Source organism: Pangasianodon hypophthalmus, chromosome 8 (assembly GCF_027358585.1).
Source record: "Pangasianodon hypophthalmus isolate fPanHyp1 chromosome 8, fPanHyp1.pri, whole genome shotgun sequence".
NCBI lineage: Eukaryota > Metazoa > Chordata > Actinopteri > Siluriformes > Pangasiidae > Pangasianodon > Pangasianodon hypophthalmus.
Window position 1 is genome coordinate 23,728,006 of NC_069717.1, and position 25,399 is coordinate 23,753,404.

Below are 25,399 nucleotides of genomic sequence, written 5' to 3' on the forward strand. Positions count from 1 at the left end.
TTCTGCTGTTGTAGCCCATTCGCTACAAGGTTCAACATATTGTGTGTTCTGAGATACCTGTCTGCTCACCACTGTTGTAAAGAGTGGTTATTTAAGTTACCGTAGCCTTCCTGTGAGCTCAACCTTTCTGGCCAGTCTCCTCTGGCCTCTCTTATCAACAAGGCATTTCCACCCACAGAACTGCCACTCACTGGATGTTTTTTGTTTTTCGCACCATTCTATGTAAACCCTAGAGACTACTATGTGTGAATATCCCAGCAGAGGAGAAGTTTCTGAAATACTCAAACCTGCCCATATGGCACCAACAACAGTCAAGGTAACTCAAGGTAACTTCCTGAGGTTTTATGTGATAAAGTATGTTTGGAATTTTTTATGTGACAACCATGCATATATCGTGAAGACACTCCCATCTCTGTGATTTATTACAGATGTCCTCCGGCAACATTACTTACCAGACATATATCTGGAAATCTTATCCTGTTCGAACAGTACATTAGATGAACTTGCACAAGCAAAAATTACTTGCTTTTTCTTAATTCTGTCTCATTTCCTATTTAAGTGAATTGTCCCAGCAACTTTTATTCGAGCCTGGTCTTCCTCCTTGTTTGTTATAATCTGAGAGAGTGGCCTAAATTGTGCAATTTAAAATAACCGGTTCCTTTCTTGTTTTTTGACAATGTTTATTATTACCCTTGCATTCACACTGTCAGTATCGCTCTACTCAATCTACCATGCTCTAATGAGCTTTCCAATGAGGCTAAATTAATAATTTGCACACGATTAGCTCTAGGCTAGAACATGCTAATGTCTACTCTATTCTGCTTCCACCCACGTTGGTGCTAATTTGGCAAACACAGCCTTTCACTTCACATCTGTCTAACCATGTGTGTGGCTCACAGATCAGGTAAAATATATATATATATGGCTTGTCTTTGCAGCAGCAGCAGACCGTATAATGGCGTTATAATGTCAGATGTGCAGTGGTGTGGGAAAAACAATCAATACGCCCATTTTGTGACACGCATCTCAAACCTTAGCCACACACTCATATCTCTATCTGTCATGTTGTTCCACCTTTGATAATCGCTCTGTTGATTTATCAAATGCTCTCTTATATTTGTACTCTGGCATTTATCTGTCTCTACTCAGTGTGCTCCATCTTTCTCTTTCCTTTCTCTCACAACTGTTTCTGTTTGTCTCTCTTTCAATGGCAGCATTTTAACTGGTGGTACAAACGTTGATGCATTCCAGTGCACAGTAAGACAGTTTGTTTATATGTTTAAAGGAGAGAAGCACACGGGTATAGAATTTTATCCAAATGTAAATGCAAATTAGTAAATGCAACTTATGTTTGCATATGCATATGCAGTTGCATTTCCTGCATAAGTGCAAAGGTGCATGAATGAGCAGGGGTACAGGAGTACCTGTTAAAGTAGCGGGTGTATGTATGCAATAATAAGAGACCATTTTAGGACATTGGTAAATTGATTATTCACGGAAACTGTATGAATTTAGCACTTGTTTTTGGGATGGGTTTGATTAACCATTCATCTGCTTTTCTTGCACAGACCTGCAACCCCATTTTTTTCCTGTGAATTACTTCATACCCATCAGCATCACTAATGTTATTGTGTATAAAAGCAACACACTCTCTCTTCAGCCTGAAACAAGAATGAATCAGGTTTAAGGGAAGTTTCCTTGTTGGTAATCTTTAAAATGTGCCCCCATATTATTAGCATTATAAGAGAATTTGCTACCAACAGCAAACTTTTGTAATGATTTCATCACTTCCTCCTAAATGTGCTCCACATCAAACGTCTTTCCAAAATCCCACCCACAGTGTTTGATTGACAGGGCTATTTCACTGACAGAGAAAATGCAAATGCAAACAGAATTGCAATGGTGTTTTATTTTTGGCGTAGCTGGAGCGTGAAATATCAAATGGGCACATTGCTAATACTTTTTCAATATGGCAGAATCAGACATGTTTAGGTGTTGAAAATGAAATGTCAAATGGACACTTGCATGTGCATTTTAGTTTTGGCAGCTACTGAACATTGCTATTTACCAAAATGTAAATATCAGGAAATGAAAGCTGAAATTCTGATCTATTGTCTCACTTTCAACTTTTGATCTCAAACCCAAATATCTTCAGTGTACAGCAAAAACAATACTTTCAGAAGGGACTGTAGATTAGCACACCTCAGGAACACTCAAAGCACAGTGCTCACACTAAAGGACACCCAAAAAAACACTTGTAAATATGTACTACTCAAAAATGCATTCACGTTTGTCAATTTATTGAGTTTACTGTTATATCTGATGCCTTATGCTCCTTTAGCAAAGGCAGAGTTTATTCATTTATCGCATATTCACATTTTCACATGACTAAATGAATTCACATGGTCTTTGTTGTTTGTTATTTCTGGGCATCTGAAGTGGGTTTAGTGAATTTTTCTGTCAAATTTTCATTGCATTTTCATTGAAATTTATTCTCATTAGAAAAGATCAGCATCAAATAAACCTATCTGTAGCCTAATAAACCTATTTGTAGATGTTTGGCATGTTAATTGTGTACACAGCACTACTGTCATGCTTCCTTCTCCTTTGCATCACCATTCCCATGATGACAAGCGCCATGTGAAGGTGTTTTAGTTTCTGCTGAGTTTTGTTTTGCCCCAGTCCTGTCATTGGTTTGCTACCCAACTGAGTTCACCTGTTCTGTGTTAGTCCTTGTCTATAAAGTATATACCCAATTGTGTCCATGTATCTTTGCAAAGTCTTATCACACATTGACTGACATTAAATCCAAGCCTTGAGTCTCTTTGTACTTCCTGGATTTGAACCTCATCAGTTTCTCTCATTTTGATTCTGGATTATCCTTGTTTGAGTGAATGGCTGAGTGCATTTCGACCCCTGATATGGACAGATTAAAATTACTTTAATAAAGCCCATAAAGCACATTCAATACATTACAACTATTAGCATTCCAAGGCATGTCTGTTTTTACTGATATACCCCAGTGGCATACATGTACGCACAAGATCCACAGAGACGTAAAGACGCAAATGATTAAAATAACCTGAGACTGCAGAAACACTGTGAACTTGAAAACAAAATACAAAACCTTATCACAACAGCAGGTGGCAGTAGTTTCACAAACATGGTCAGAGTGGTAGAACCTTTTCTATGTTCAAAATGTTTCTGAGCTATTTAGTTTCTTAGAACCTGAAATGAGTTATTTTCAGATTTTTATGTCTATCAGACAATAAATAATATTCATAATATTCAATAATTTCTCCTTAAAGCAAATAAGAAAATTACTATGTAAAATGCAGAACATAAATAATAAAATAATACGTACAATTATGTAATACATAGCCATCCATATTGCACGACTGCTAAGTTCTCTGAACAAATTTTTAAATTTGAATTAATATATATTTATTTCTATCATTAATGCAAACTGAGTTTTTATTATTAGGTCTACTAATATACTCAAAATCTTCAGTCCATGAAATACTTTTAGTTTAAGCATTGCCAAAGGAGCTTACTACCATGCTTTCTACATAAGGTGCGACACAACAACGTTGTGCACCCTATGTAGTGTACCATGGCCACTAGAAAGCCATTTGAAATACAGACATAAGGGGGAAAAAAACAAAAAAGCAGCACCATAAAAGTTTATTTTTTACTCAAGTAAATACATATTCCACTACTTCTCGACACGTTATACAAAACTGAATCCAAATTGCAAAGCTACAACCATGCTATTATTTTCTATCGATATTCCTCGTTACTGACATTCTCACTCCTTGCTGTTTAAACTGGCATGTGTCCATACAGCATAGTCTACTAGCTATGAATAATATTTGGCTGTTTATGTGTGTGTGTTGTGTATTTTCTCTGTAGCTCTCTGCCTCTCCACAGTCCTTTTCTGTTGACATCACCTGAGTGTGCATGTGCACTGACAAAGGTTTAAAGCATCAGAGTTCACTCTGGCACTGTGCAGATAACGCAGTTTGAGCCACACTATTATTTCTAGCTTTCGTGCCATTCTGATATCACAGCCCCTCACGGTGTATTCATCAGGGTGATGAACCTGACATTTTGAAAATATGACTTTGCGGCTTCGTAACTCAACTTTCTACACAAAGTCTAGAATGTAACAGCAACTGATCTTTTTACAAGTGTGCAGCACATCTAGTTTTAAAACGAACCTTATTTCCTGCCAAAAGATTATGCCAAAAATCACTATGGCAACTTGTGACGTAGAATGCCTTAATACTTCTGTGTTATGGAAGCACTCACCTCTGGCGTTCTCCATGTCCTGTGATGCAATCACAAATCCAAATCCCTCTCCTGGCCTCCTCCTCAGCTCCACCTCGAATCCCCGTGGCATAGGTGGCCGGCTCTTCTCTTCTGTCTTCAATCTGGGATTGAGTGTAGTCCCGCCGTCCTCAGTACTCATCCAATCGCGAGGCTCCAGCGTTAGTGTGACAGGTACAGAGTCCAAGAAGCTGGTGCTCTGGACCAATGAAGAGCGTACCAGGGACTGAGGGGGTGGGGTAAGGGACTTCCGTAGTAGTGGTGGAGTATCAATAAGAGGAATCTGAGAGGCAGAGGCAGGGCGTGGCAGGGTAGGGCTGTGTGGACGCCTAGACTTTGGAGAGATGGAAGAATATACGGAGCCTATGCAGAGGAGATAAAAAGTATATCAAGTATAATGCAAGGAAAAGTATATTGTGTGAACAAACTGTGGTATAGGATAGAAATAGTGGGCAATACATACAGAATGATGTTTTCTTTTTATTTAAACAGTCGTATAAATTGCAATTTACAGCCTTAGTCAGCAAATTTATGAGTTAATTTATTAAAGACCTGTTTTATATGTCACTTGCCTCCTCTCTGAACTAACAGAATGACCTCTCCACTTTTGGTGTGCTCTTCCAAAATACGATGGACCTAGAACAATATTCAAAATTTTATTTTCTGTTTATACTGTTATATAATATTATTAGCAATTTCCACGCTTCGTCTCTGGACCTGAATGAAGCTGAGGCTCTGCACATCAGCTCCATTGATCTTCACGATGGCGTCTCCAGGCTGGAGGCCGTTACACTGCTGCCGGTCCCACACTCTCTTCACCACTGCCGTCCTGCCTCCTTGTCCACCTGCCATCAAGCTGAATCCCAAACTCCCATCTTGTTTGCACTTTGCCAGGGCGATGGGCACCAGCTCCCTGCCCCCACCATTGCTCATCGCCCCTGGTGATGGGACGCTGCTGCCTGGACTGCCGCTGTTGGCACTGCTGAAAGTGAAGTATGGCCCATCAGAGTGTGCGCTAGTGGGAGGTGTGAGCAGGGAGTGTTGGCCATTTTGAAAGTGTGAGTATCGTCTCTGCCCGACAGGGGAGGAGGAGATGGAGGCGTGGCCTGATTCTGTTTGGGGGAGAGGTAAACGAGAAAGGGGCGGGCTTGGGGCATAAGAGGAAAGGTCACTGTCCGAGGACTTGGTAGAGTAAAAGGGCAAAGGTGATGGTGGGTAGAGCGAGTTGTTGTTGTGGTTTCGGATAAAGGAGGCTCTAAACAGGAAGAGGAGATGGATGGAGATCAGCAAAAACTGCAGAGAAATATGGAAGCAATAACTGGATACATGTGGTCAGTTATCTACAATATGTTTATTGTCCCAAAGTGCAGAGCAGTCCATTAGTAATTGGACAGTGACACAATTATTAATGCTTTTGCTCTGTATTGAGATCACATTCATAGTCTCCTTATTTCAGGAGCAATATTTTTTATTTCAGCTTGCTGGAAATGAAAAAAAAAAGTGCTCATACTTTTTGTAAAAGCCAGAGTGATAAATGTTACCTGTGGGACCCTATAGCTGAAACCACTTCGCTGTCACTCTGGCTGGCCAGATCTGCCCTCTGCAGCTGCCTGATCCTTCTTTGAGAATGCTGTGGCCTCAGGATATCGCTCTCTCCCTCGCTGGAGTATCGATAAGAAGATGGCATTCTTGGAGGTGGTGAATAATATGAAGCATTTCCATTGGCGTCCAGGCTAAACCTGGATGAACTTCTTCCATAGGCTCTAGGATATCTCCCCTCTGCATTGTACATAAGCTCACTGTGATTGAGCAGTGTCTGGGATTGTGGGAACAGGGCCTGGGCTTTGGGCTGGGTGGTAGTTGGAAGAGGTGAAGGTTGTAAAGCAGTCTCCCGAGACAGTCTAGGGCTGCCATCAGGGTTATAGAGTATGGGGTAGCCTCTACGGACCACCATGTCCACGCTCTGGCCCACAGGCACAACCTTCAGCATTTCAGCCACTTCTTTATGAGAGGTGCCCAGCACACAGGTGTCATTAATGTACACCAAGATATCCCCTAAAGAAAGAGAGATTAAATACTAGATATTAATGCACTATACAAGTAAATAGGTCATTTAAAGTAAACATAGAACAGTATAAAATATAACCCAAAAATGATATTAGAAAATACAGACTTCAGCAGTTTACTCTATGACTTTGTGCTCTGGTGAGATAAATTACAGTGACATTTCCTTCTGCTGATTTCTTAGAGAACAAAACTAAAGCTGTGTCTAAAAGAGACTTGAAAATAGACAGTAATACAAACAGCTCTGATGTATTTTAATCACAGCTTCCCACATTCCCTGCCTAATTCTTGACAATAACCCCCTGAGCCCAGTTTTTTTTAATTCATTTTCAGGGGTCAGGTCTTATTTTTAAGTGGAATTTTCAAGAGGCTTGCTCAAAGCCTTTTGTAGGTTATCAGAATACCTTTACATTTAAAAAAAGCAGCCTACTCTCAATACCATGTTTAAAAACACTGTATGAAAAATAATTAAAAATTGCATTATAAAAACTCACTATAACAGTATTATACCAAGCAAAAATAAACAACAGCAGTTAAATATTTTTGGAAGGTAAAAACTGTGAAATGTGTATAGAAATCTGCCACTTTTACAGACATAAAAACAACTGTCTAACACTAATGCATTTTAGCCTAGAAACTGATCTGTAAAACTATTTCATACCACTTTGCAAATAATTGCAAAGATTTCACAATACCTATAACTGCTAATTGACAATGCACATTTTCCTTCCATTCATTTCCAGCATGAGAATTTAAAAAAAGAAAAGTAGGCAAGGTTTCTCAAGAGACATTTAGCATGAGGATGGCAATTACAAAAATGGGACCCTGGACTCTTGCTCTGTATTCTGCTCAAACATTATAAGAGAAGACTCAATGTTGTTATAATGGCAAAGAGAGGTTGCACAAAGTACAATATGCATATATTTTTGTAAAAAATATTATGTTTTTTTTTTTTAATTTTCCCAGAATGAATTTACTTTAAAAGTTAGATTTTGCTAATATATTCAGTTAACCAATTCTCACCCATCTTTTCTAAGGGTGCCAATAATTCTGGAGTGGACTGTCCTAGCACTCAAACAAACACTATCTTAGCCAATCTGCACCAACATTCAACAGAACATTACTCTTCATATAATTGTGGCTATAATAGTAATTACATGAATGTAATTATGTCCGGCTCATAAAATTCTAATTGAAATATAATGAATTGTTAGTGCACTGTTGATGCTGTCTAACATACAGCTTGTTGCCTACCAACTACTATGTGTTAGTCCTTTCTGCACATTAGTTGAAAGTCTGAGCTCCCTTAAATATATTCTAATTCGTTTAAACTTTGAGACACACAGAGACACATAACCACCATGTCAGATGTGTGATTTGCTTGGTTACCAGTGTTAAGAGTTGATGGCCCTCCAGGTGTGATGCTGTATATCTGTAAGAACTCTCGAGGCCTGCTGCCACCAGCAATGTTAAAGCCGAAGCCCTGGGGTCCTTTACACACCCGAGTATGAACAGAGTATCCTCTCAACTCGCTAGGCTGATCTGTGAACTCGCCCACTAAGAAAGAAACAGAAAGAGAGAGGGAGAGAGAGACAGTGACTTGATGTATGTATGCTACAAAGAAACAATGTTAATAATTGAGGATAATTGAGAGCAATAATTAATAATACTGAGAAAAAGCAGGACAGAGCGAGGCTCTTACTGGACAGGACAGGGTCCAAAACAAAAAATGAGCTGGAAATAAGGAAAGAAGTGGACAACAGGACTACAGAGGGTACAAGCATGTATTGTATATTTGTGTGTCTCTGCACAAACTATTTCTGTTAATGTAGAGAAGCCCTTAAATCCCTTAAATCAGGGATTTAAGCACTGAATTCTGTATGTAAGGGTACAGTGGCTATAAATACATGTATGTAGCTTCTACTTAAGACCAGAAGTGACACAACATTCTCCAATCACTCCACAATGCTTTTAGAGGCGTAATCATCATATGCATCATATAGGTATAGAACTTTCATTTCTGTGGTTGTTGTGCAGTGGGTTAATACAGTTAATATAACTAAAGTAGCTCTACAGGCTGAAAAATAGCTCATGTGTTTGGATGATGGGCCTAAACTGCACAATATAGCATGAATGTTGTATTTTCTAGTGTTTGAGCTACACATCAAGCAGCAGAAATAAAATAGAAGAAGAAATCTAAGAACTGGACTTACTTAGCCTCTGAAAATAGGAAAATCGTTTAAATTATCCAGTGTCACTGCTTAGAATATATTGTGCATATGCAGTACATATTGTCTTTACTTAATACATAATAAATTACATTACTTAATACATACTTAACACATTACATTAATAATAGTGTATTAGTTGCCTGTCAAAGTTAGTTCTCTTTTCAAATATATTTTTCTGACATATTTAAGAAACAACATCATAAATTTATCACACATTTTAGTGTTAATGCTTCTGCATCTGTCATTGCAGCCAGTAGGCATGTTCTTCTATCAAGCAGCATCTTCAATACACTTTTGAATCCACATAAGAACTGTTTAAGGAAACTGATACATTGTGGGATAGCCAAGTCACTCTCCTGGGTAATTATACCAGAAAATGTTTTAGGTGTTCGATCAGCTGTGTCAAGTGGAAGACTCAACTTCATTTCATTAAGGCGGACTTAATATCAGCATGCAGTGCATTCATGCATCAGAACCCTCAGATGACAGGCTATCAGTGCTCTCTGCCAGTCTGGGCTCATTATTCAAGTTTAGAGAGGGAGAAACAGCCACTGAGAGTACATCAGGGTTTGTCTCTGTATATGAGGCAGCTATAGTAAGCTCCTCTGCACTTGACTGTGCTGTTGCATTGCAGCTAATAAGTCTTGTGTCCATTGTCAATTCGTCTTCTTTCCCATTTAATAAAGGAGCTGAGCTTTCTGCCCAATGCAGCAAATGGTAACCATGACCTTTTTCTTCCTAGTGGGCTCCATAGTGTCTGCTGTTTCACACAGAGGAAGAATTACAAATAGTCAGCAGCATTCAAAGCCTGCAAGCTTCATGCATCGATATCGGCATTATTTTATGTTTCAGATTTAATTTTATTTATTTACTTCGTAATGTTTTCTTGCAGCTATTTAACATGGTTTTACATTTCTCCTTTCATCCAAGTAAAATTCATCATCTTCAAGTTAGGGTCAACTCACAAATGGCTTCCTATTCACATTGTTTGCTGTATACGCTATCTAGTGCCCTGCTGTTTTTGTTGTATTTTGTTGGCCTTTTGACTCCAATTTTTCTGTATGTCCATCAAAGAATTAACTATGTATACTATATGTATGTATGTATACTAAAGTATATATACTATATACCTATAATGTTTTGTGGTCAGTGGTTTACCCTGAGCCATGGCAAGGCCATATTTCAGTGGAAATTCCATCTGGAAACCTATAGAGTCTTCCGGTGGTCTATGTAGAAACCTATAATGGACCCTTTATAGAACCCTTGAGTAACCCTCCTTTCAAAGAGTGTAGTAGTATAAATGCATCTTCATTTAAAAGGATGCACTTTTAATATTACTTTTTTATTTGAAATCTAAATAATATTTATTATAGCATTTAAAATACCACAATGCCTGGTATGTATGGTATAGAATAGAATAGAATAGAATAGAGAGTTAATGCTTACGGTCAGACATGAAAACTGACTCTCGGCTCGATGTGCGTCGGGTGTGCCAGTAGGTTGGCTTGGGCTGATGACTGTAAAATAACATGACAACACAAGATGTCAGTGTTGGTATGGGAAACAGCAAGGCATCACAGAACTGTATCATAAGCACTGTATAATACTATACAGTATCTTATCATATGCACTGTAGACCATCTTGTACTCTACAGAAATGTAATAATATAAGGGAACTACCCATTACTGAATCCAATATTAGTGTTTTACATAACAGAAACATTTTAACAGGGGTCATACTCTGTGTAATATGGTTCCCCTGAGTCACTGTAGGTCATTTCCCAGGTTTCAAGCCCCGCCCTTTGTGGTCCTCTTCTGTGCCTGCTCCCGTTCTCAAAGGCACTGCCGTCCCCGCCGCTGGAGTCACGAGATTGGCTGGGGGATGATGTCGGGGCGGGGACACTGCTGGCACCTCCTGAGCCACCTAAAACATCAACAACAGATGGGAAGAGAGAATAATATGAAAATAAAGGCAGCAATGATAACAGAAATAAAACTTTTATTTCAGGGTTGATGGTTCTAGACAGTCTGTCTGTGGTATTGCATCTGTGAAGACAATATGATTTATTATTGGCGTTAGTGAGAAATTTTAGCAATTAGACAGTTAACTGGAGCAGGTATCACTTGGCCCTATTAAGAGATTCTGAGAATGATGAACTATAGACAGCTCGGTGTGTGCAATTACGTAAGTATGTGTTACAATCTTTCTACTCTGAACAGGTCTATGTATAGGCCAACGAAACCCTTCATACAAAATCCAAATAAAACCAGTACTGTGTCGATTTGTACATCTGAGCCAGGTCAGCATCTCACCCGCCGCACTTTGACTGAGGGGAAAGTATATCTAATCCATATTAACAGATCACAATGAAAGCCCACACTGTTGATTGGCTGCCATAGAATGGTTTGATCAATGGCTTTGTAAGGTCTGTGCCACCTCCCATGAGACAGCAGGGCCAATGCAGGAAAAGTGCATAGACGACAAAACTAAAGTGAACTTATGAAAGAGTCGAATGGACAGTTTTAGCAGACCATGGACTGGAGCGATATCCAATTACTCTGTAGCAAAGAGACAAAATTACTAAGGATTTATTAAAACAATTTAGACATATTACAGTAGTTTCCAACTTGAAAAAGGAATTTGAGAATAACTGAATGGTCAATAAAGAAAACAGCTCCAATAATCCTTTGAATCATACAAACAGAATTCTGTACAGCAATTTTGTTGAAGTAGTCATTAATAATACTCTACAATAAAGGGGTAAAGTTATCTAGCAGGATTTTGGCATAGTCAAAGTGGCTTTCTCCCAGAACCTCAATCAACTGTGAATCCCATATCAGTCAGGATCAGATGACAGATTTGAAGGTCCTGCCCTTTCACAGTGCTGCCCTGTGGAATACCTGGCACGTCTATAGCTCATGGCTTCCTTTCTCTCCTTGAGCTGAAGTTAAGACTAGAATGTAGGCGTAATATAAATATTCAGATAAACTGATAGACATCACTCTACATTCCCAAACATTTACACTAACTATTTAAAAAAATTAATTGTTATCCTCCTGTACTAGATAGATAAACAGATCTTTGGATTGGCTCCCTGGTCACTGACCTCAAATACACAGCTACCCCTGCTACCCCCATGAATTTTGACACCAAAATTCAAAAAGTGCTTTACAAGTAGCTTTGTCCGAAACTATGCTCATTCATTATATAGTGCACTGTTTTCTGGATTTGGCATGTTGTAGTGCTGTCTGAAAGCATGTGAAGAATATCCAGTGCACCATGATAGGTAATGTACAAACAGTATACCCTAGCAGCCATGAAATACCCAATGCACTGGATAATGCACTGCGTTGTTTGGTTTGATTAGCGTACCCCCTTATCCCTCTCTGATAAATACTGTTGGTTACTACAGCAATGGCCCTTCAGACCTTTTACAATTGAAAAGAGCAGATTAATTGTTTTGTGATGTCATTTCTACAGTTTATAGCTTTGTTACTTTATTGTCCTTAGGTTTGATACAGGTCAAATGACTGTGTGGATAGATAATTAGCTAATTAGGTGTGTATCTTTAAGCAATGGAACAAGACTACTAAACCCATGTTATGTAGCATATGAAATCATTTACTTCAATCACCATTTCCCCTATAGTAGTGTACTATGTAGTGGTCCCGATTTTTCCAGCGCACATAATAGTAAGTAGGGGACTATTTTAGACATAACAAATAAGAGTTTTGTTAACTTTCTTTTCCTCTGAAGTACTATGACACTACCCCATTTTCCTTTTCAGTTATGAATGACATTTATTGCATCTACCATATATGGACTCTGTTATATAATGCTTCTTTTTCCTTAAGGTTAAAATCTTTTGAATTGGCCAACAGTAGAGTGTAGAACATCTATGCGTCCATAAAATTTAACATTATTACCTAAGACAAAAGGTGAAAAACCAAGCCGTGCCGCAAATAATATGGCCCAGTGATATCAAATTTATTCCAGGTTCATTAATTTAAACCATAAGCATCCCCAGCTGGGACCTGAACAGCTGCAAGCTGCCCCCTCAATTCTAAGATAATTAGCAAGCTCCCAGTACAGACATAACCCAGTCTCCAAATGCACACACACAAAACACACACACAAATATTATGCTTTATATGGGTACTTCAAGTATGCTAGATGACTCTGGGAATAAATCGAAATTAATTAACACAGATGGTTCTGTACTCACACGTAGTTGTTCTGATTAGCACAACTGTAATACATAAACTTACTACCACAGTTAAGGCAAAATACTACAACAAATATTACTAATATTAAAAAATACTAATATTTCTTGCTTTAGTCTCATGTTAAAATGACAGAGTGTTTTTAAATGCACATTATACATAAATTTACCAATGTGGATTTATTTACTTTGTTGGTGATAGGACCCAAGTGACTACAACATTTTTTTAGTATACTTTAGTATAACACAGAAAGCCAAAACCTTACTGCAGACTCCAAAGCCAAAGCTTTTCATGTAATTAACAGTCAGTTAGGCAGCCTTTAGAGGCTTTAGCTCTTTATTGGCTCCCCACTGCAGTTACTGATTTATACGTTTTAAGGTGAATGACTGAGTAATATACAGAGTACAAAATACACTCACTTGTGTAAAAGTTCTGCTACTGTAGTAATAACTCACTTGAGCAAAAGTAGTGAAGAAAGGTCTCAAGTAGGAGTAGATAAGTCACCTGATGAAAAACTACTTAAATAAACTAGCTAACTTGGCCAAATGCTGTTGGGGCTTCATTTGCTTACTAGGATTGGTTGCTAGCTAGCTAGCTCATGTAAATTAAAAATGCATGTTACTAGCTACATAATTAGCTATCTAGCAAAGATGCCCTTTACACACTACCCTAAGTGCTACCTATAGACTGTAGCTAACACAACAGGCAATCGCTACCTAAGTTTAATGCATTGCTTTCCTACTTGTCTATGTTTCCGCATGTTGGATATTGAGCTGTGAAATACCGATATCTCCATGGGATTTGGCTCACAAAATTTGCAGATCACTATCATTTAAATTGGGCCAAGGATGTCTCCACTAATTCAGTCATTGCTTAGTCTTAGATGCTGCTGGCGTGAAAGTGTAGACTTTCTGCAGGAACCTGCCTTATAGTGATTGAAATTATTTACATTATTATTTGCGCATGCTGTCTTTTAATGGTCTTCCGGGGATAAACAAATTGTTTTTTTTCTGTGAAAGTGATCAAAACAAATGCAATGAAGTTGAATATTTTATTTAAAAAAAAAAACTCAAGTAAAATTAAAAGTACTATGAATTAAATATACTCAAAAAAGTATCATTAAAGTGAACCAAGTACTGTAACAAGAGTACATGGAGTTTGTTACTTTCCATCCCTGATAATATGTCGGGACTTAAATTCTTGCATGAATGCTCCTGTTTTGGACAAATATTCCTTGTTCTAAGTACTTTGCTTTAGAACCATTTGAATGTGAATGACATTTCAATGAGAGAATTATAGAGAAATTCGTATTTACCAACTCAATTTACCTAATAAAGTTCAAAGACAGAGAATCTTGTACTGTAGCCAGTTCTACTATAAAAGTTTATCTACAATCCTGACTCCAAGAGGCTCTGGCTGCTAATAATGCTACTCCTACTATTAGCAGTAAGAGCGGTATTAGTTGTAACGCAGGGATCCCTACAGTTTATTATTACACAGTTATCACTATTATCCTGTGTTGTTCTCCATCCTTCCTCCCCTACCTGATAGCCCGGAGTCTCCCTCACTGTTGTACCCTTCCTCTGCCGCTTTCTCCAGGTTACTCAGGGATTTGCTGCGTGTGCGGAAGTTCCGTAGAAGCTTGCAGTGCTCCTGGTAGGTGATGGGGGGGCTGTCAGGACCGATGTGGATTGGTCGAGGGGTTCCGTAGTAGTTCCCTAAGGAAGAATGGAGGTGGAGAAGAGGTGTATATGGTTTATTTACCACTAGAACCATTAACACAGTTGCAGAACTATAATGGCTTCTAGCCAATAACAACATGCATCAATATAAACATTTTCAAAAGCACATATATAGGGCACAACAAATAAGACTGTGTATGACATAATCATACATTCGATCGATATCAAAACACAAATGCTGAACCTGCAAGTTCCCAAGTTCTTATATCATATAATCATGTTTGCGATAGGGTTTAGAGCACGCATAATATGCATTTATTGAAACATGGCTGATTTTTCTTATTTTTGCAGACTCAAGTTACCTGATATTTATAGTACTAGCTAATCAATACAAAAAAGTATGGCTGTAGCACTTTTTTCTAAAACCATTATGCTCCAAAAAGAACAAAAACACAGTGAAAGCAGTCCCGTACTGTTTTATAGTATTTTCATCCCAAGACTTCACTGAAATGCATATTCAGTTCTTCTTGTGCTCTTGCATAATGCTGATGATTTATTGACAGAGTAACTTGCTAGCAAAGCATAAATCATGGCCCGGCCTGGTCTGACAAGGTGAGAATGACGTTTATGGTGCTGGGTAAATGCTGCAGCATCTTTTATGCTAATAGATCTCACTCTCTTAATCAGGAGAGGGAGGTGATCCTGCCCCGGAGAGCCATAACTCACCTATACTCCCTGTGAGAGTTACATGGCCGATAACACCGGTGCTGAATATTAAATTGCTTAAAGGCTTGAGAATTCATTGCTATATATATATTACTCTCTAATATTAAAATGCTGTAGGATGTGATAGTAGTACTGCAGTTTCACAGGGTGGATGAAAATAGATGTTTAGACATATACAACACTGAGGTTTTTGCAGAGTAGTGGCATGTGTGGTGGCAGAAATTTATCAATGTATTAATATAATATAACAATGCATTACTATGAAAAAAATATACCACTGGAGGAAGTCTGAGAGAAAATGGAAATGTGTGATTAATTCATGGGTCACTTCTGCATAAAGTAGGCATGCTTATTATATAAGGTCAGATTGAAGCCAGTATCAAGAGACCTCATATGACGTCTCTTTTGCAACACTACAAACTCATCCACTGATTTTTTATTTCAGCAAAGGTCCTTTTAGTACGGTTTTTAAAGTTGGTGTCACATCAAAATGACTGACCTTTGAATTTGCCGCTCTCCAGCAGAGCTCCCGACTCCTCTAGAGAGAAGAACTCTTCAACAGACACAAAGTTATAATCCACTCCTGAGATCTCGCCATCTCGAGGCTGTCTGGTCGTACCTACAATTTATAATATTTTTAAAAGAGCAAAGTAAATTCTGACCACAGAAAGTGTGTGTGTGTGAATCAATAAACAATTTATGCCTTCATCCATTCCTCACCTCTCTTGATGAGAAATCCTCCTTAAACTCCACATTTACACTATACAAAGACCTGAAATGGTGTGGTGCTCTCTATTGCTTGAATTCCTTGAATTGCTGATTCCAGTTATATCGTTCCAATTATATTGATCCAAATCATATACTTCCAGTTATATTGATTCAGATTATATAGTTTCAATTATATTGATCTTAATGTCATTTGAAATAGGCACTTTCTCAGTACTTCCATAAAAATACTGACCAGGACAAAGCAGTTTCTGAAGATATCTGAATGAATGAAAAGCAAGACCTAGATACTTGAAAAACGCAAGCTATTTTGCTAGCAACGAAACCAGCTAGCTAGCTATTTGGAATAGCAGGAGGACTGTTTCATAATTTTGCATATGCATAGATCCTGTCATTTTTATTGAGTTTAAATGTGTAGAGATGTTCCTAGACCAAATTAGAAGCATTAAATACACAATTAAAAAAAAGGCCAATTTGTCAAAAAGAGCACATGTAGGGAAACTCTAAGGATGAGCCGATCATTTTATTCCTCTTTACCTACAGCATTTGCTACACTCCTTTCCGTGATTGTCAGGTGAGCACGCTTGTAATGACAATGCTGCAAATGGTCCAGACCGATCATGCTGTTCAAACACCTACATTCTGACACGTCCTGTCGTATCTCAGCGGACTTCTACAGGGTCTGAACGGTTACACACTGTCACTCCATCAATCTTCCATTCCATTATCCTCCTTACTGTCTGACATACACACACACACCCTCACAATCCCTCACAATTCAAAATCGAATTAAGTCCCTTGATCATCTCAGTTTTATTTGTCCTCTTCGCCCCTGAGGTGCTGCATTCTCAGCTTTATTAGGTTTTGTGTGTGTGTGTGTGTGTGTGTGTGTTTTGTTCTTTGACCAAGCTGCTTCTCACCACACCCACCACATGTCAATCATCACAAGTCCAGAAGCTATTAGAAAAGGGGAAGGGCTCTGTGATGGGTCGCCTGTCCAATAATCTGAGTAACCCCAAGGGTGTGTGTGTGTGTGTGTATGTGGATAAGACTTGGACACTTCAAAGCTGTACACAACAAGACATTCTCATGTAGAAGCACAATGTCTGCTTGAATATTGATTCATGGAATGCAAGAAAATAGAAACGTCTCTAATTATCATTATTTAGTAGCTTTATCAATAAGTCATGATGTGGCTACAAGGGTCAAAAGTAAAATGCCATCCCGGGAAAGAAGAATGACACAGCTTTGCACTTAAGCTTTAACAGGATCTCCATGACAACATCTAGTTAGAGCTATAATGGAAATAACATTACTGAAGACTTAATCCTCGGATAATGCATAAATGTGGAAAAGAGCTTTTAATTAAAATCTTAGTGGTCATCAAAACCCTTTAGCTGCAATCTTCAAAATACTATCCTGTGGATCCATATTCAATATGTCTGTGTCACAAACAATACATTCAACAGACTGCATAATAAAGTAGGCTTTTCATCATAAATATATTATGTGAGGTGTAATAAACATTTAAACTTAATCAAGCCCACCTTCCCTCCTCTGAAAAAATAACTTCCTCTTTATCTCAAGTTAGGAGAGGACTTACGATGATTTAAAAAACAACACGCTTCTCCTAATCACACTGTTTTGCACAAGTTAATATGCTGGCATGCTAGGAGGCACTAATACACACACACCCACAATACGCGCACACATACAGCAAAGACTCTTTGTTTCATTCAGACAGCCTGATTCAATCCAGATTAATGCAATCACAGAGGCGATTGGGAAGTTCATATTCAGAAACTGAAGAACAAACGAATGCATGTTTGAGCTACAGAGAGCTGTGTGACTTTCACAGCACAACTAGCATACAGCAGAATGTGAAATAAAGCGTTCTGTGCTTCAGACAGTCTCCTTGTATCAGCCAGCAAGGTTACCAAAGTCTTTACACCAAATTCGGCTAGTTTTAAATCAACAAATCAGAAAAATGCATGTGCACCACGGTGAAATCCTTTTACAAGCAAAGACTTTCTTTTCCACTGGCTGAACTTTTTGTGCAGGTTTTTGAGATGTAGTTGTTAAAGAAATTTTGCTGAAATTTTGCTCAGTGGCAGCTTGTCTTTCAGCCTTTAAACAAATGTTAATCTTCATAAAGACCTCATTCACAACATTTCCTCTTTTGAGTGACCAACGATTTAAAAAAAATGTTGCTATTTGACAGATATAAGCCGATGTTCCACTGATTTGTTTGTGTAGAGTTCTATAGAGTTGCAACAAGCAATAAATAGTCCACTGGGGCAGGAATCATGCCGCCCAATGCTTAAGGGAGGAGCTGTAGACAGGACAGTTAATGGGGTTGCCAGATTGGGCTAGTTTAAAAATACTTTACAGCTGCCATGATCTTTTTTAAAGCAAATATCCAAAATCTAATAAACTGTAACAAAAATTCAAGTCTATTATGTGTTTTTTGATCTTGTAGCTGGGCTGAAAACCAGGCAAAACTGGTTACGGAAATTTGCTTTTCTGCGTTCGTCTCGCATACTGTGATAATAATGATACAAAAACACACCTGCTGTATCAAACACAGTTGGACAAAGGTTCGTCCAAAACCACTCAAAACAAGCTGTTAGATTGTGTGCTGGTTGACTGTATGCTTTCAAGGCTCAATTGCCTATTACAGTGTTACTCTAAAAATTCACTAGATAGTAGCCTAAAGCAAACGTCATGTGTGATAGCCTCTCAGCTTCATTTTGTTTGAGGCTACATCACTACTAATGTCATCCTGCCCCACCAACATACATTCAAAGTGCTCAGATCCAGCTAAAATAAGAAAATGTTTCAATGAGTCTTTTATGAAAGAATATTCATTTCAATTCCTTCATCTGTGTATTTGTTAAACATGAAGGACACAGTGATGATACCAGTGCCTGTTTGGGTGAAAAGAAATGGCCAAATGCTCTTTGCACACAAAGCAAAAACATTCTGTCTTTATATAGACTGTGGGCTAAATGACACGACAACGCAATTAGACAAAACTAATGCATTTGAACAGAAGGTGCAATCTATTGTCTATGGAGTCATTTAAGCATGTAACCATGGAGGCCACATTTCAATATAATTCCATTGTATGCATTATTGATAAATGCCTCACTGTTACTTAATTTGCTTATAATCCTTATGCCCTGCTTTCATGTAGCTGGTAATGTGTGAGGCACCATTTCTCTCTCTCTCTCTCTCTCTCTCTCTCTCTCTCTCTCTCTTATTCATTAACCTATTCCATGGTTTTGCTTTAATGGTTTAATGGATGAACCCTAATTACATTAATGTATCCACTTCTTATTCATTGTAAAGAACTGAAATAAGTTAGAATTTATGAACAAAACATGCAGCGAGAAGGATGGGGGATGGAAAATTAAATTATCCATTAAGCACAGCAGGGAAGGGAAATGTCTTCACACGAAAATACCGTATACACACTAATGACCTGCTTACTGACATGTTTTACACGAGCATTTAGTATCGACAACCCATAGATTAATGAGAGCTATAGTGTGGCCGGTTAATGAATCTTGGGAATGGTATTCAGCACTTAATGCAACAACCTGCAGTTATGTGATACAAACCTTATGTAACATATCTTGCAACATGATACATAAGACTGCTTATACACTGTTTTCTAGAATAACCTGACCAGACAGGATAACCAGCGAATGTCACTCACATAGAAACACACACACACACACACACACACACAAACACCTAGTAGCATAATAAATATTTGAACATTACTCTCACAAAGGTTTCTGTGGATATTAATGAAAGAAGCATCTCCTTTGTGTTTATTTCAGCCTTTATAAGTACATAGACCTACATGACCAACATACATTAACTAAAATTTAATTAGAATTCTTCTTCATTTTACTTAATTACACATAGTTATGGTTCCATGGTACTGTTGAATTGGATTGGTCAGAAGGTGTTGATTAATTTTCTCTAACACAATCTCTGGCAGTAGTGATGATTATAATTCAAATGGTTGTGTATGTATAATGTTTATGTATAATGCACTCTTTCTAATACATTATTATTTCTATCTTTCTACTGTTTCTTAATAATAAACAGATTAAAATCCTGTGTTGTTATTTAACACAGAAAAACATATAAACGTTGATATGGTGAAGCTTTCTGTAAGGAGATGTTTATTTAACATTTGTGGAAGGAGTCTCCACTGTTCGTGCCACTAAGTTTTCCACTACAGCAAAGTCTTCAGAACAGAGGTCATTGTGCTCTGTGGTTTTTCAGTAACATGACAAGCTGATTTTTTTTGTCTTATTAATTTCAAGAGAGAGAAAAAAGAGAGGCTGGTGAGGGAACGACTGTTTATTTTCACTATAATGTAAGTGGTATCATGAACTAACTTGTATGTGAACGTTCCACAGCATTAATTTTAACTATAAATGGTGAAAAAGCATGACGTGTCATTCATTAATAAATTAAAAATTGCTTTTCTGTATTAAGCTGCATCATGCTACTCCGTCATGGAATATTTCCCTATAACAGCATATCAGGTCGTGTTTTATTCCCTAATTATACTTCTAAAACAAGAAATGCACTACAGGTTTTATCCCTCCTATCACTGTCTACTGCAACACACCCTGCACTGCATCCAATTTGTTTATACTGATCTTCCCGAGCCAAGGCGAGTCAGATCAGAGAAGCCAGCCTGAGGCAGCTCTGCCCTTCTGTCTGCTTGGCTTAGTGGAAACAAATATTGCCTTTGGTTCATCCTGACAAAAAAAAAAAAAAAAACTCAGCTGCACTACTCTGTTTAAAGGTCTATGCACACTGTTAAATTAGCTATTGTTGAATATGTTTGTGTATGGTTGTCTATATTTGCAGTATACTGATTCATGTGTACTTCACAAGCCTGTACTCATCTGCTAACATCTGTACTTGTTCATTTTAACATAAGAGTTACAGTTGTGTCATTGTGATACAGGCAACATATTTGATTTCGACCATCAGTTCCATAATAAAATCCAACATGCAGCTGTGAATAAATACATATCCCCAGAAACAAGTGCTTTTTTCCTGCCAGACTAAATTTAGCAGTGTAAAGAGATGCTATACATGAGCTGAAGCATGCAGCTGGTGAAAAAGACATCTGCCTCGCTTCATCACAACCACAGCTTCATCCCTGCTTAGACTGAAAGCGACGACCCCTGAAGGAGCAAAAACGAGGACGGTGCAACCTGTGTCTTCAGCGTATGCATTTGTGTTTTTGTCTGGATGTTGGCAATTCACATACACATCGAGTATGTTAAGACCTTAGGAATATGAAATTACAGTGTGAGATTTGGTCCTGTATTATCTGCTTTGATTTATGAGATTAATGCTTATTATTCTTGGATTTATTGTTAAAAGTAGAGAAAGAGATGATTACAAAGAAAATAAAGTAGGAAGAGAGGCAAATAACAGATAGAGATACAGAGCTTTTTCCATTTTGTGTCTTCATATTCATTTATAAACTACACTGTGGGAAATTTAGGCTGTGCAAAATAAACCTCATTGGTGAAGAAGTTCTTTGAATAAATCTAATAAGGTTTTACTTTTAGTTATGCAAGAACCTTTAGAATTGTAAGTATACATCAGTATGCCAGCAGTGTGTGTGTGTGTGTGTGTGTGTGTGTGTGTGTGTGTGTGTGTGTGTGTGTGTTCATAGCAAAAAAAAAATGTAGGGCTTGGAAAACAGTGGGCAAAATGACCTACTTCACAGCATAAACCAGAGATTACCGGAGTCAGGTCTTTATAGACTTACCCACACACACACACACACACACACACACAGACAAGGCAAGGTAAGGAGGTAAGGATAAAAGAGACTTATGATCAGACTTCATTTTTTCATACTTAATTCCAAATCTCTCATTGTGTATATACTCTGAACATTTACAACAGCATTCAGTTTTTTGTGTTCAGATAGTTATGCAATTATCCTGAAATAAAAATGAACAAAGTGAAAGTAATCAATAATCATCTTTAAAATTCAATAAAGGTAGTAAAATCATTAAAGTTCAATGCATTCTAGTGCTCTTGGCCTGACCTAGCATTTAAATTAGATGAACCTATTGAATTCTCACATGAATAAGGATTCATCCAGTCTACAGCTTCTTTCTTAGTCACGCTCTAGGTTTCTCTACTGTTGATCATGTTGGACTGTTTGTGCATTTTAACATGAAAAGTTTCACTAAAAATGATAGTGATAGTCACTCATTACTCCTCGGTCGCCTTTGCCATGTTTCATCTAGGTAAGCTCTCCTGACTTTTTACTCCTCTACTAGTAGTTATGAACCTAGTCTTTACGAGAAATTACAATGGACAAGAATTTTGATATGTTTCCCAATACTTAAAATAAGAGAGAGAGCCTGTTTAATCGAAATTCACTTATACTGCCAGTCTAAGAAAAGTCATTGAGTTAGTCAATGAACATTTATACATGTATTTTGTTAGAAATTGTCCCATCAATGCTGAGACTTCTTTCTGAAAGGGAAAAATTTGAGGTTATTACCAACAAAAGGAAACATCAGTGTGCCTCAGTTTTCACCTGATTGTGATGAATACCTCAAAACCTCAGTAGAGGTAGAAATAACTAGTATTACTTTTTACTGTGTTACTCCAGTGTTTGAAAGTTGGATGAAAACCCATAAGAACAGCTTTAGTGTCTTCAGAGTGGCGAACAGAAAAGCTTTTGCCCTGTTATCTTGAGATCATAAGTTCAAATGATCTAGAGTCTAGACAGAAAAATTGGCCTTGCTCTCTGGGTGGTAGGGCTGGTATACTCTCTCTCTCCTGTCAATCAGTGCAACACTAGCCAATCATGGGTGTATGTGAGCGCATGTATGTGGACGAGGGTAGATAGCACTTTCCTCTGAGTGTGTTTTAATGCCCCGTGATGCTGAGGAGCAGCAGTTTGAAAATATGGCTTTCTTCACGTGTCTTGGAGGAAGTATTTGTTAGCTTTCACCCTCCCCGTTTGGTAGCTATGTTGTAATAGGGCAGACCTGGCTGGTGGGTGGGAATTGGCCAAGACCAAACTGGGGAGAAAATGCTGGAAAAATCCAAAAATATAAAAAAGAGAACAAAATATACTTTAGCAATTTTCAGTAGCTTTGGTGACTTTGACTTTGGTGGTGACTTTTTCATGTCTATCTCATCCTAAGATCTTTTTTTGTTGCTGTGGATTGGTTGTGCAGTAATTCTGAACTTGTATTCTTTGGTTATATATTTGTCTATTGATGGAATTCCACAACTGGCCTTAGACTTCCATCATAAGAGAGTTTCACGTGAACAGCTTTTCCCTTTAAAATTTTTGTCAGTGATTATCACATACACTACTCATGCAGTGGATTATTATGACTTTTTGGGGGGGATTTTTTACCCATGTTCTCGCCTTTGGCAAATTGGCCAGTCTCAAGAGTGACATCTAGCACATACTTCCTGAGACATATGAAGCAAGCCAACTGCATCTTTTCAAGCGTTTCATTCCTTTCAAGCAGCATCTTTTCAAACTGCTGTTCATGCTGTGTCACAGCGCAGGGTAACACACTCGGAGGAAAGCGCTATCTGCCCTCTTCTGCATGAACTCATAGACACCCATGATTGGTTAATGTCACTGTCATTGACAGGAGATGCCGTCCCTCTGGCCGAAAGAGCATGACCAGTTTTGCTCTCTTGGACTCCTGGCCATGGATGGCAGTGGCATCATCGGAACCTGAACTCGCAATTTCCCAATGACAGGGCAAGTCCTAGACTACTCTTTTAAACACTTGCTGACTAGAAGCACTAATGCAGTGTACATGAGTGTCGTTTGAGCAGTTGCTTAGCCCTAACCATCCCAGGATTTGTAATACACTAAAATTTACATAAACGTGAAAACATGAAAGCAAGTGGGAGGGAGAGGGAGGGAGAGAGAGCGAGAGAGAGAGAGAAAGAGAGAGAGAGAGAGAGAGAGAGAGAGAGAGCTCAAAGGACTCATAAACTTAATTAGAGAATTATCAATAATAGCTAATCCAAATCTATCTCTCATCTTAATGTAAAAATGTAAAAGTCAAAATATTAACCAAAAGATAATCAAGGCTTATCACAGGCACGAGAGAGAGATGTGCTGGGAAAAATTGAAAGTGTGAAAGAGAGAAAGTTTAAGGCAAGCAAGTGTGAAAAAGAACGACAGGGAATATGAAAACCAAAAACATCATCAGCTCCAGCTCTTTTAGATGCTACTCTTCACTTTTAAAATGCTCTGACTCACTCTCTCTCTTCCTCTCCTCTCTCTCTTTCTCTCCACTTCTTCCTCTTCCCTGCTCTCTTTGCACGGTGTTACTTCTGCAAAGGTGTCGGTGGCAGCTTTCAGAAGAACGGATCTCACACCAATTAAAACTAGTTTCAAGGAGAAACTCTCCTAGCCTGTAGATTCTATGCATTAGATATTATATATGAAAATGTGTGTGTATATGCATTAGATATATGTAATACATGAAAAGTATTTAACAGACTTTCAGAGCTGAGTCAAAGGCACCTTTTAAGAATGCTTATAAGACATGTTCAGGTTGCATGCATCCAAGGGTTTCACTGTAATTTATATATTTCTGTGTGTGAGAGCGAGAGAGAAAGAAAGTGAGAGAGAGAGACTCACATGGTACTGCACGCAGATAGAGATTTTCCCGTATGACTTGCTGAAGTTGACTGTCCATGCAACCAGGTGTGAAACATTTACTCAGATACAACCTCAGATCCTTACACAGTGTTGAGTCTATAAAAGAGAGAGAGATAGACAAATACAAAATATGTAGTACATAACCGTAACATGTAACATCCCATCAGCTGCTTCCAGTCAGTTTGTAATTACTTAAAAAAATTTTAATTACTGAAAAGATATCACAATAGCCACGATATCATAGTAAAGTGTATTGTGACACAAATTTATATTTACAACATCAATATTATATTATCATATCACCCAGTCCTAGTGGACACTACACAACTTTCAAAATCTATGAATTGCTGTTCTGCTCATACTATACAACTTTTATCACTTGCCATATGCAGCGTGTGATCGCAGACAAGGCTCACACACTGCACAATCTTTCAGCTGCAGAAATGTCTAAGCATTTTTGTGAAAATAAACATGAGAGGTGTCTATCATGTGACTTTGTCAGGATGAGCACCTCGTTGTAGTGGTTGTTTTTTACAGAAACAAGCAAAAAGTGAAATAAGAGAAAAATATGGAGGAAGGATTAGTTGGAGAGACTGAAAAACTAGTTGGTGTGAAACTTACTTGCTATGGAAATCTAAGCGCAGTTGTTGAATTCTATTAGGCAACATTATGAAAATTCTAATCTATAAATGTTACACTATAAC

General features: G+C 38.1%; 1 protein-coding gene across 2 annotated transcripts in view; it reads right to left on the reverse strand.

The window, feature by feature from the left end:
• The window catches only part of LOC113533411 (membrane-associated guanylate kinase, WW and PDZ domain-containing protein 2), a 61,520-nt gene that overhangs the window by 14,145 nt on the left and 21,976 nt on the right, over positions 1-25,399 (reverse strand). For both annotated transcript variants that reach the window (XM_053236047.1, XM_053236046.1), the window contains exons 3-12: positions 24,675-24,791; positions 15,756-15,875; positions 14,393-14,566; positions 10,365-10,548; positions 10,071-10,141; positions 7,783-7,950; positions 5,871-6,384; positions 5,047-5,584; positions 4,902-4,965; positions 4,312-4,692 (exon numbers count right to left, since the gene is read on the reverse strand). In XM_053236047.1, the coding sequence (XP_053092022.1) occupies positions 4,312-4,692; positions 4,902-4,965; positions 5,047-5,584; positions 5,871-6,384; positions 7,783-7,950; positions 10,071-10,141; positions 10,365-10,548; positions 14,393-14,566; positions 15,756-15,875; positions 24,675-24,791 (2,331 nt within the window). The remainder of the gene's footprint in view (positions 1-4,311; positions 4,693-4,901; positions 4,966-5,046; positions 5,585-5,870; positions 6,385-7,782; positions 7,951-10,070; positions 10,142-10,364; positions 10,549-14,392; positions 14,567-15,755; positions 15,876-24,674; positions 24,792-25,399) is intronic.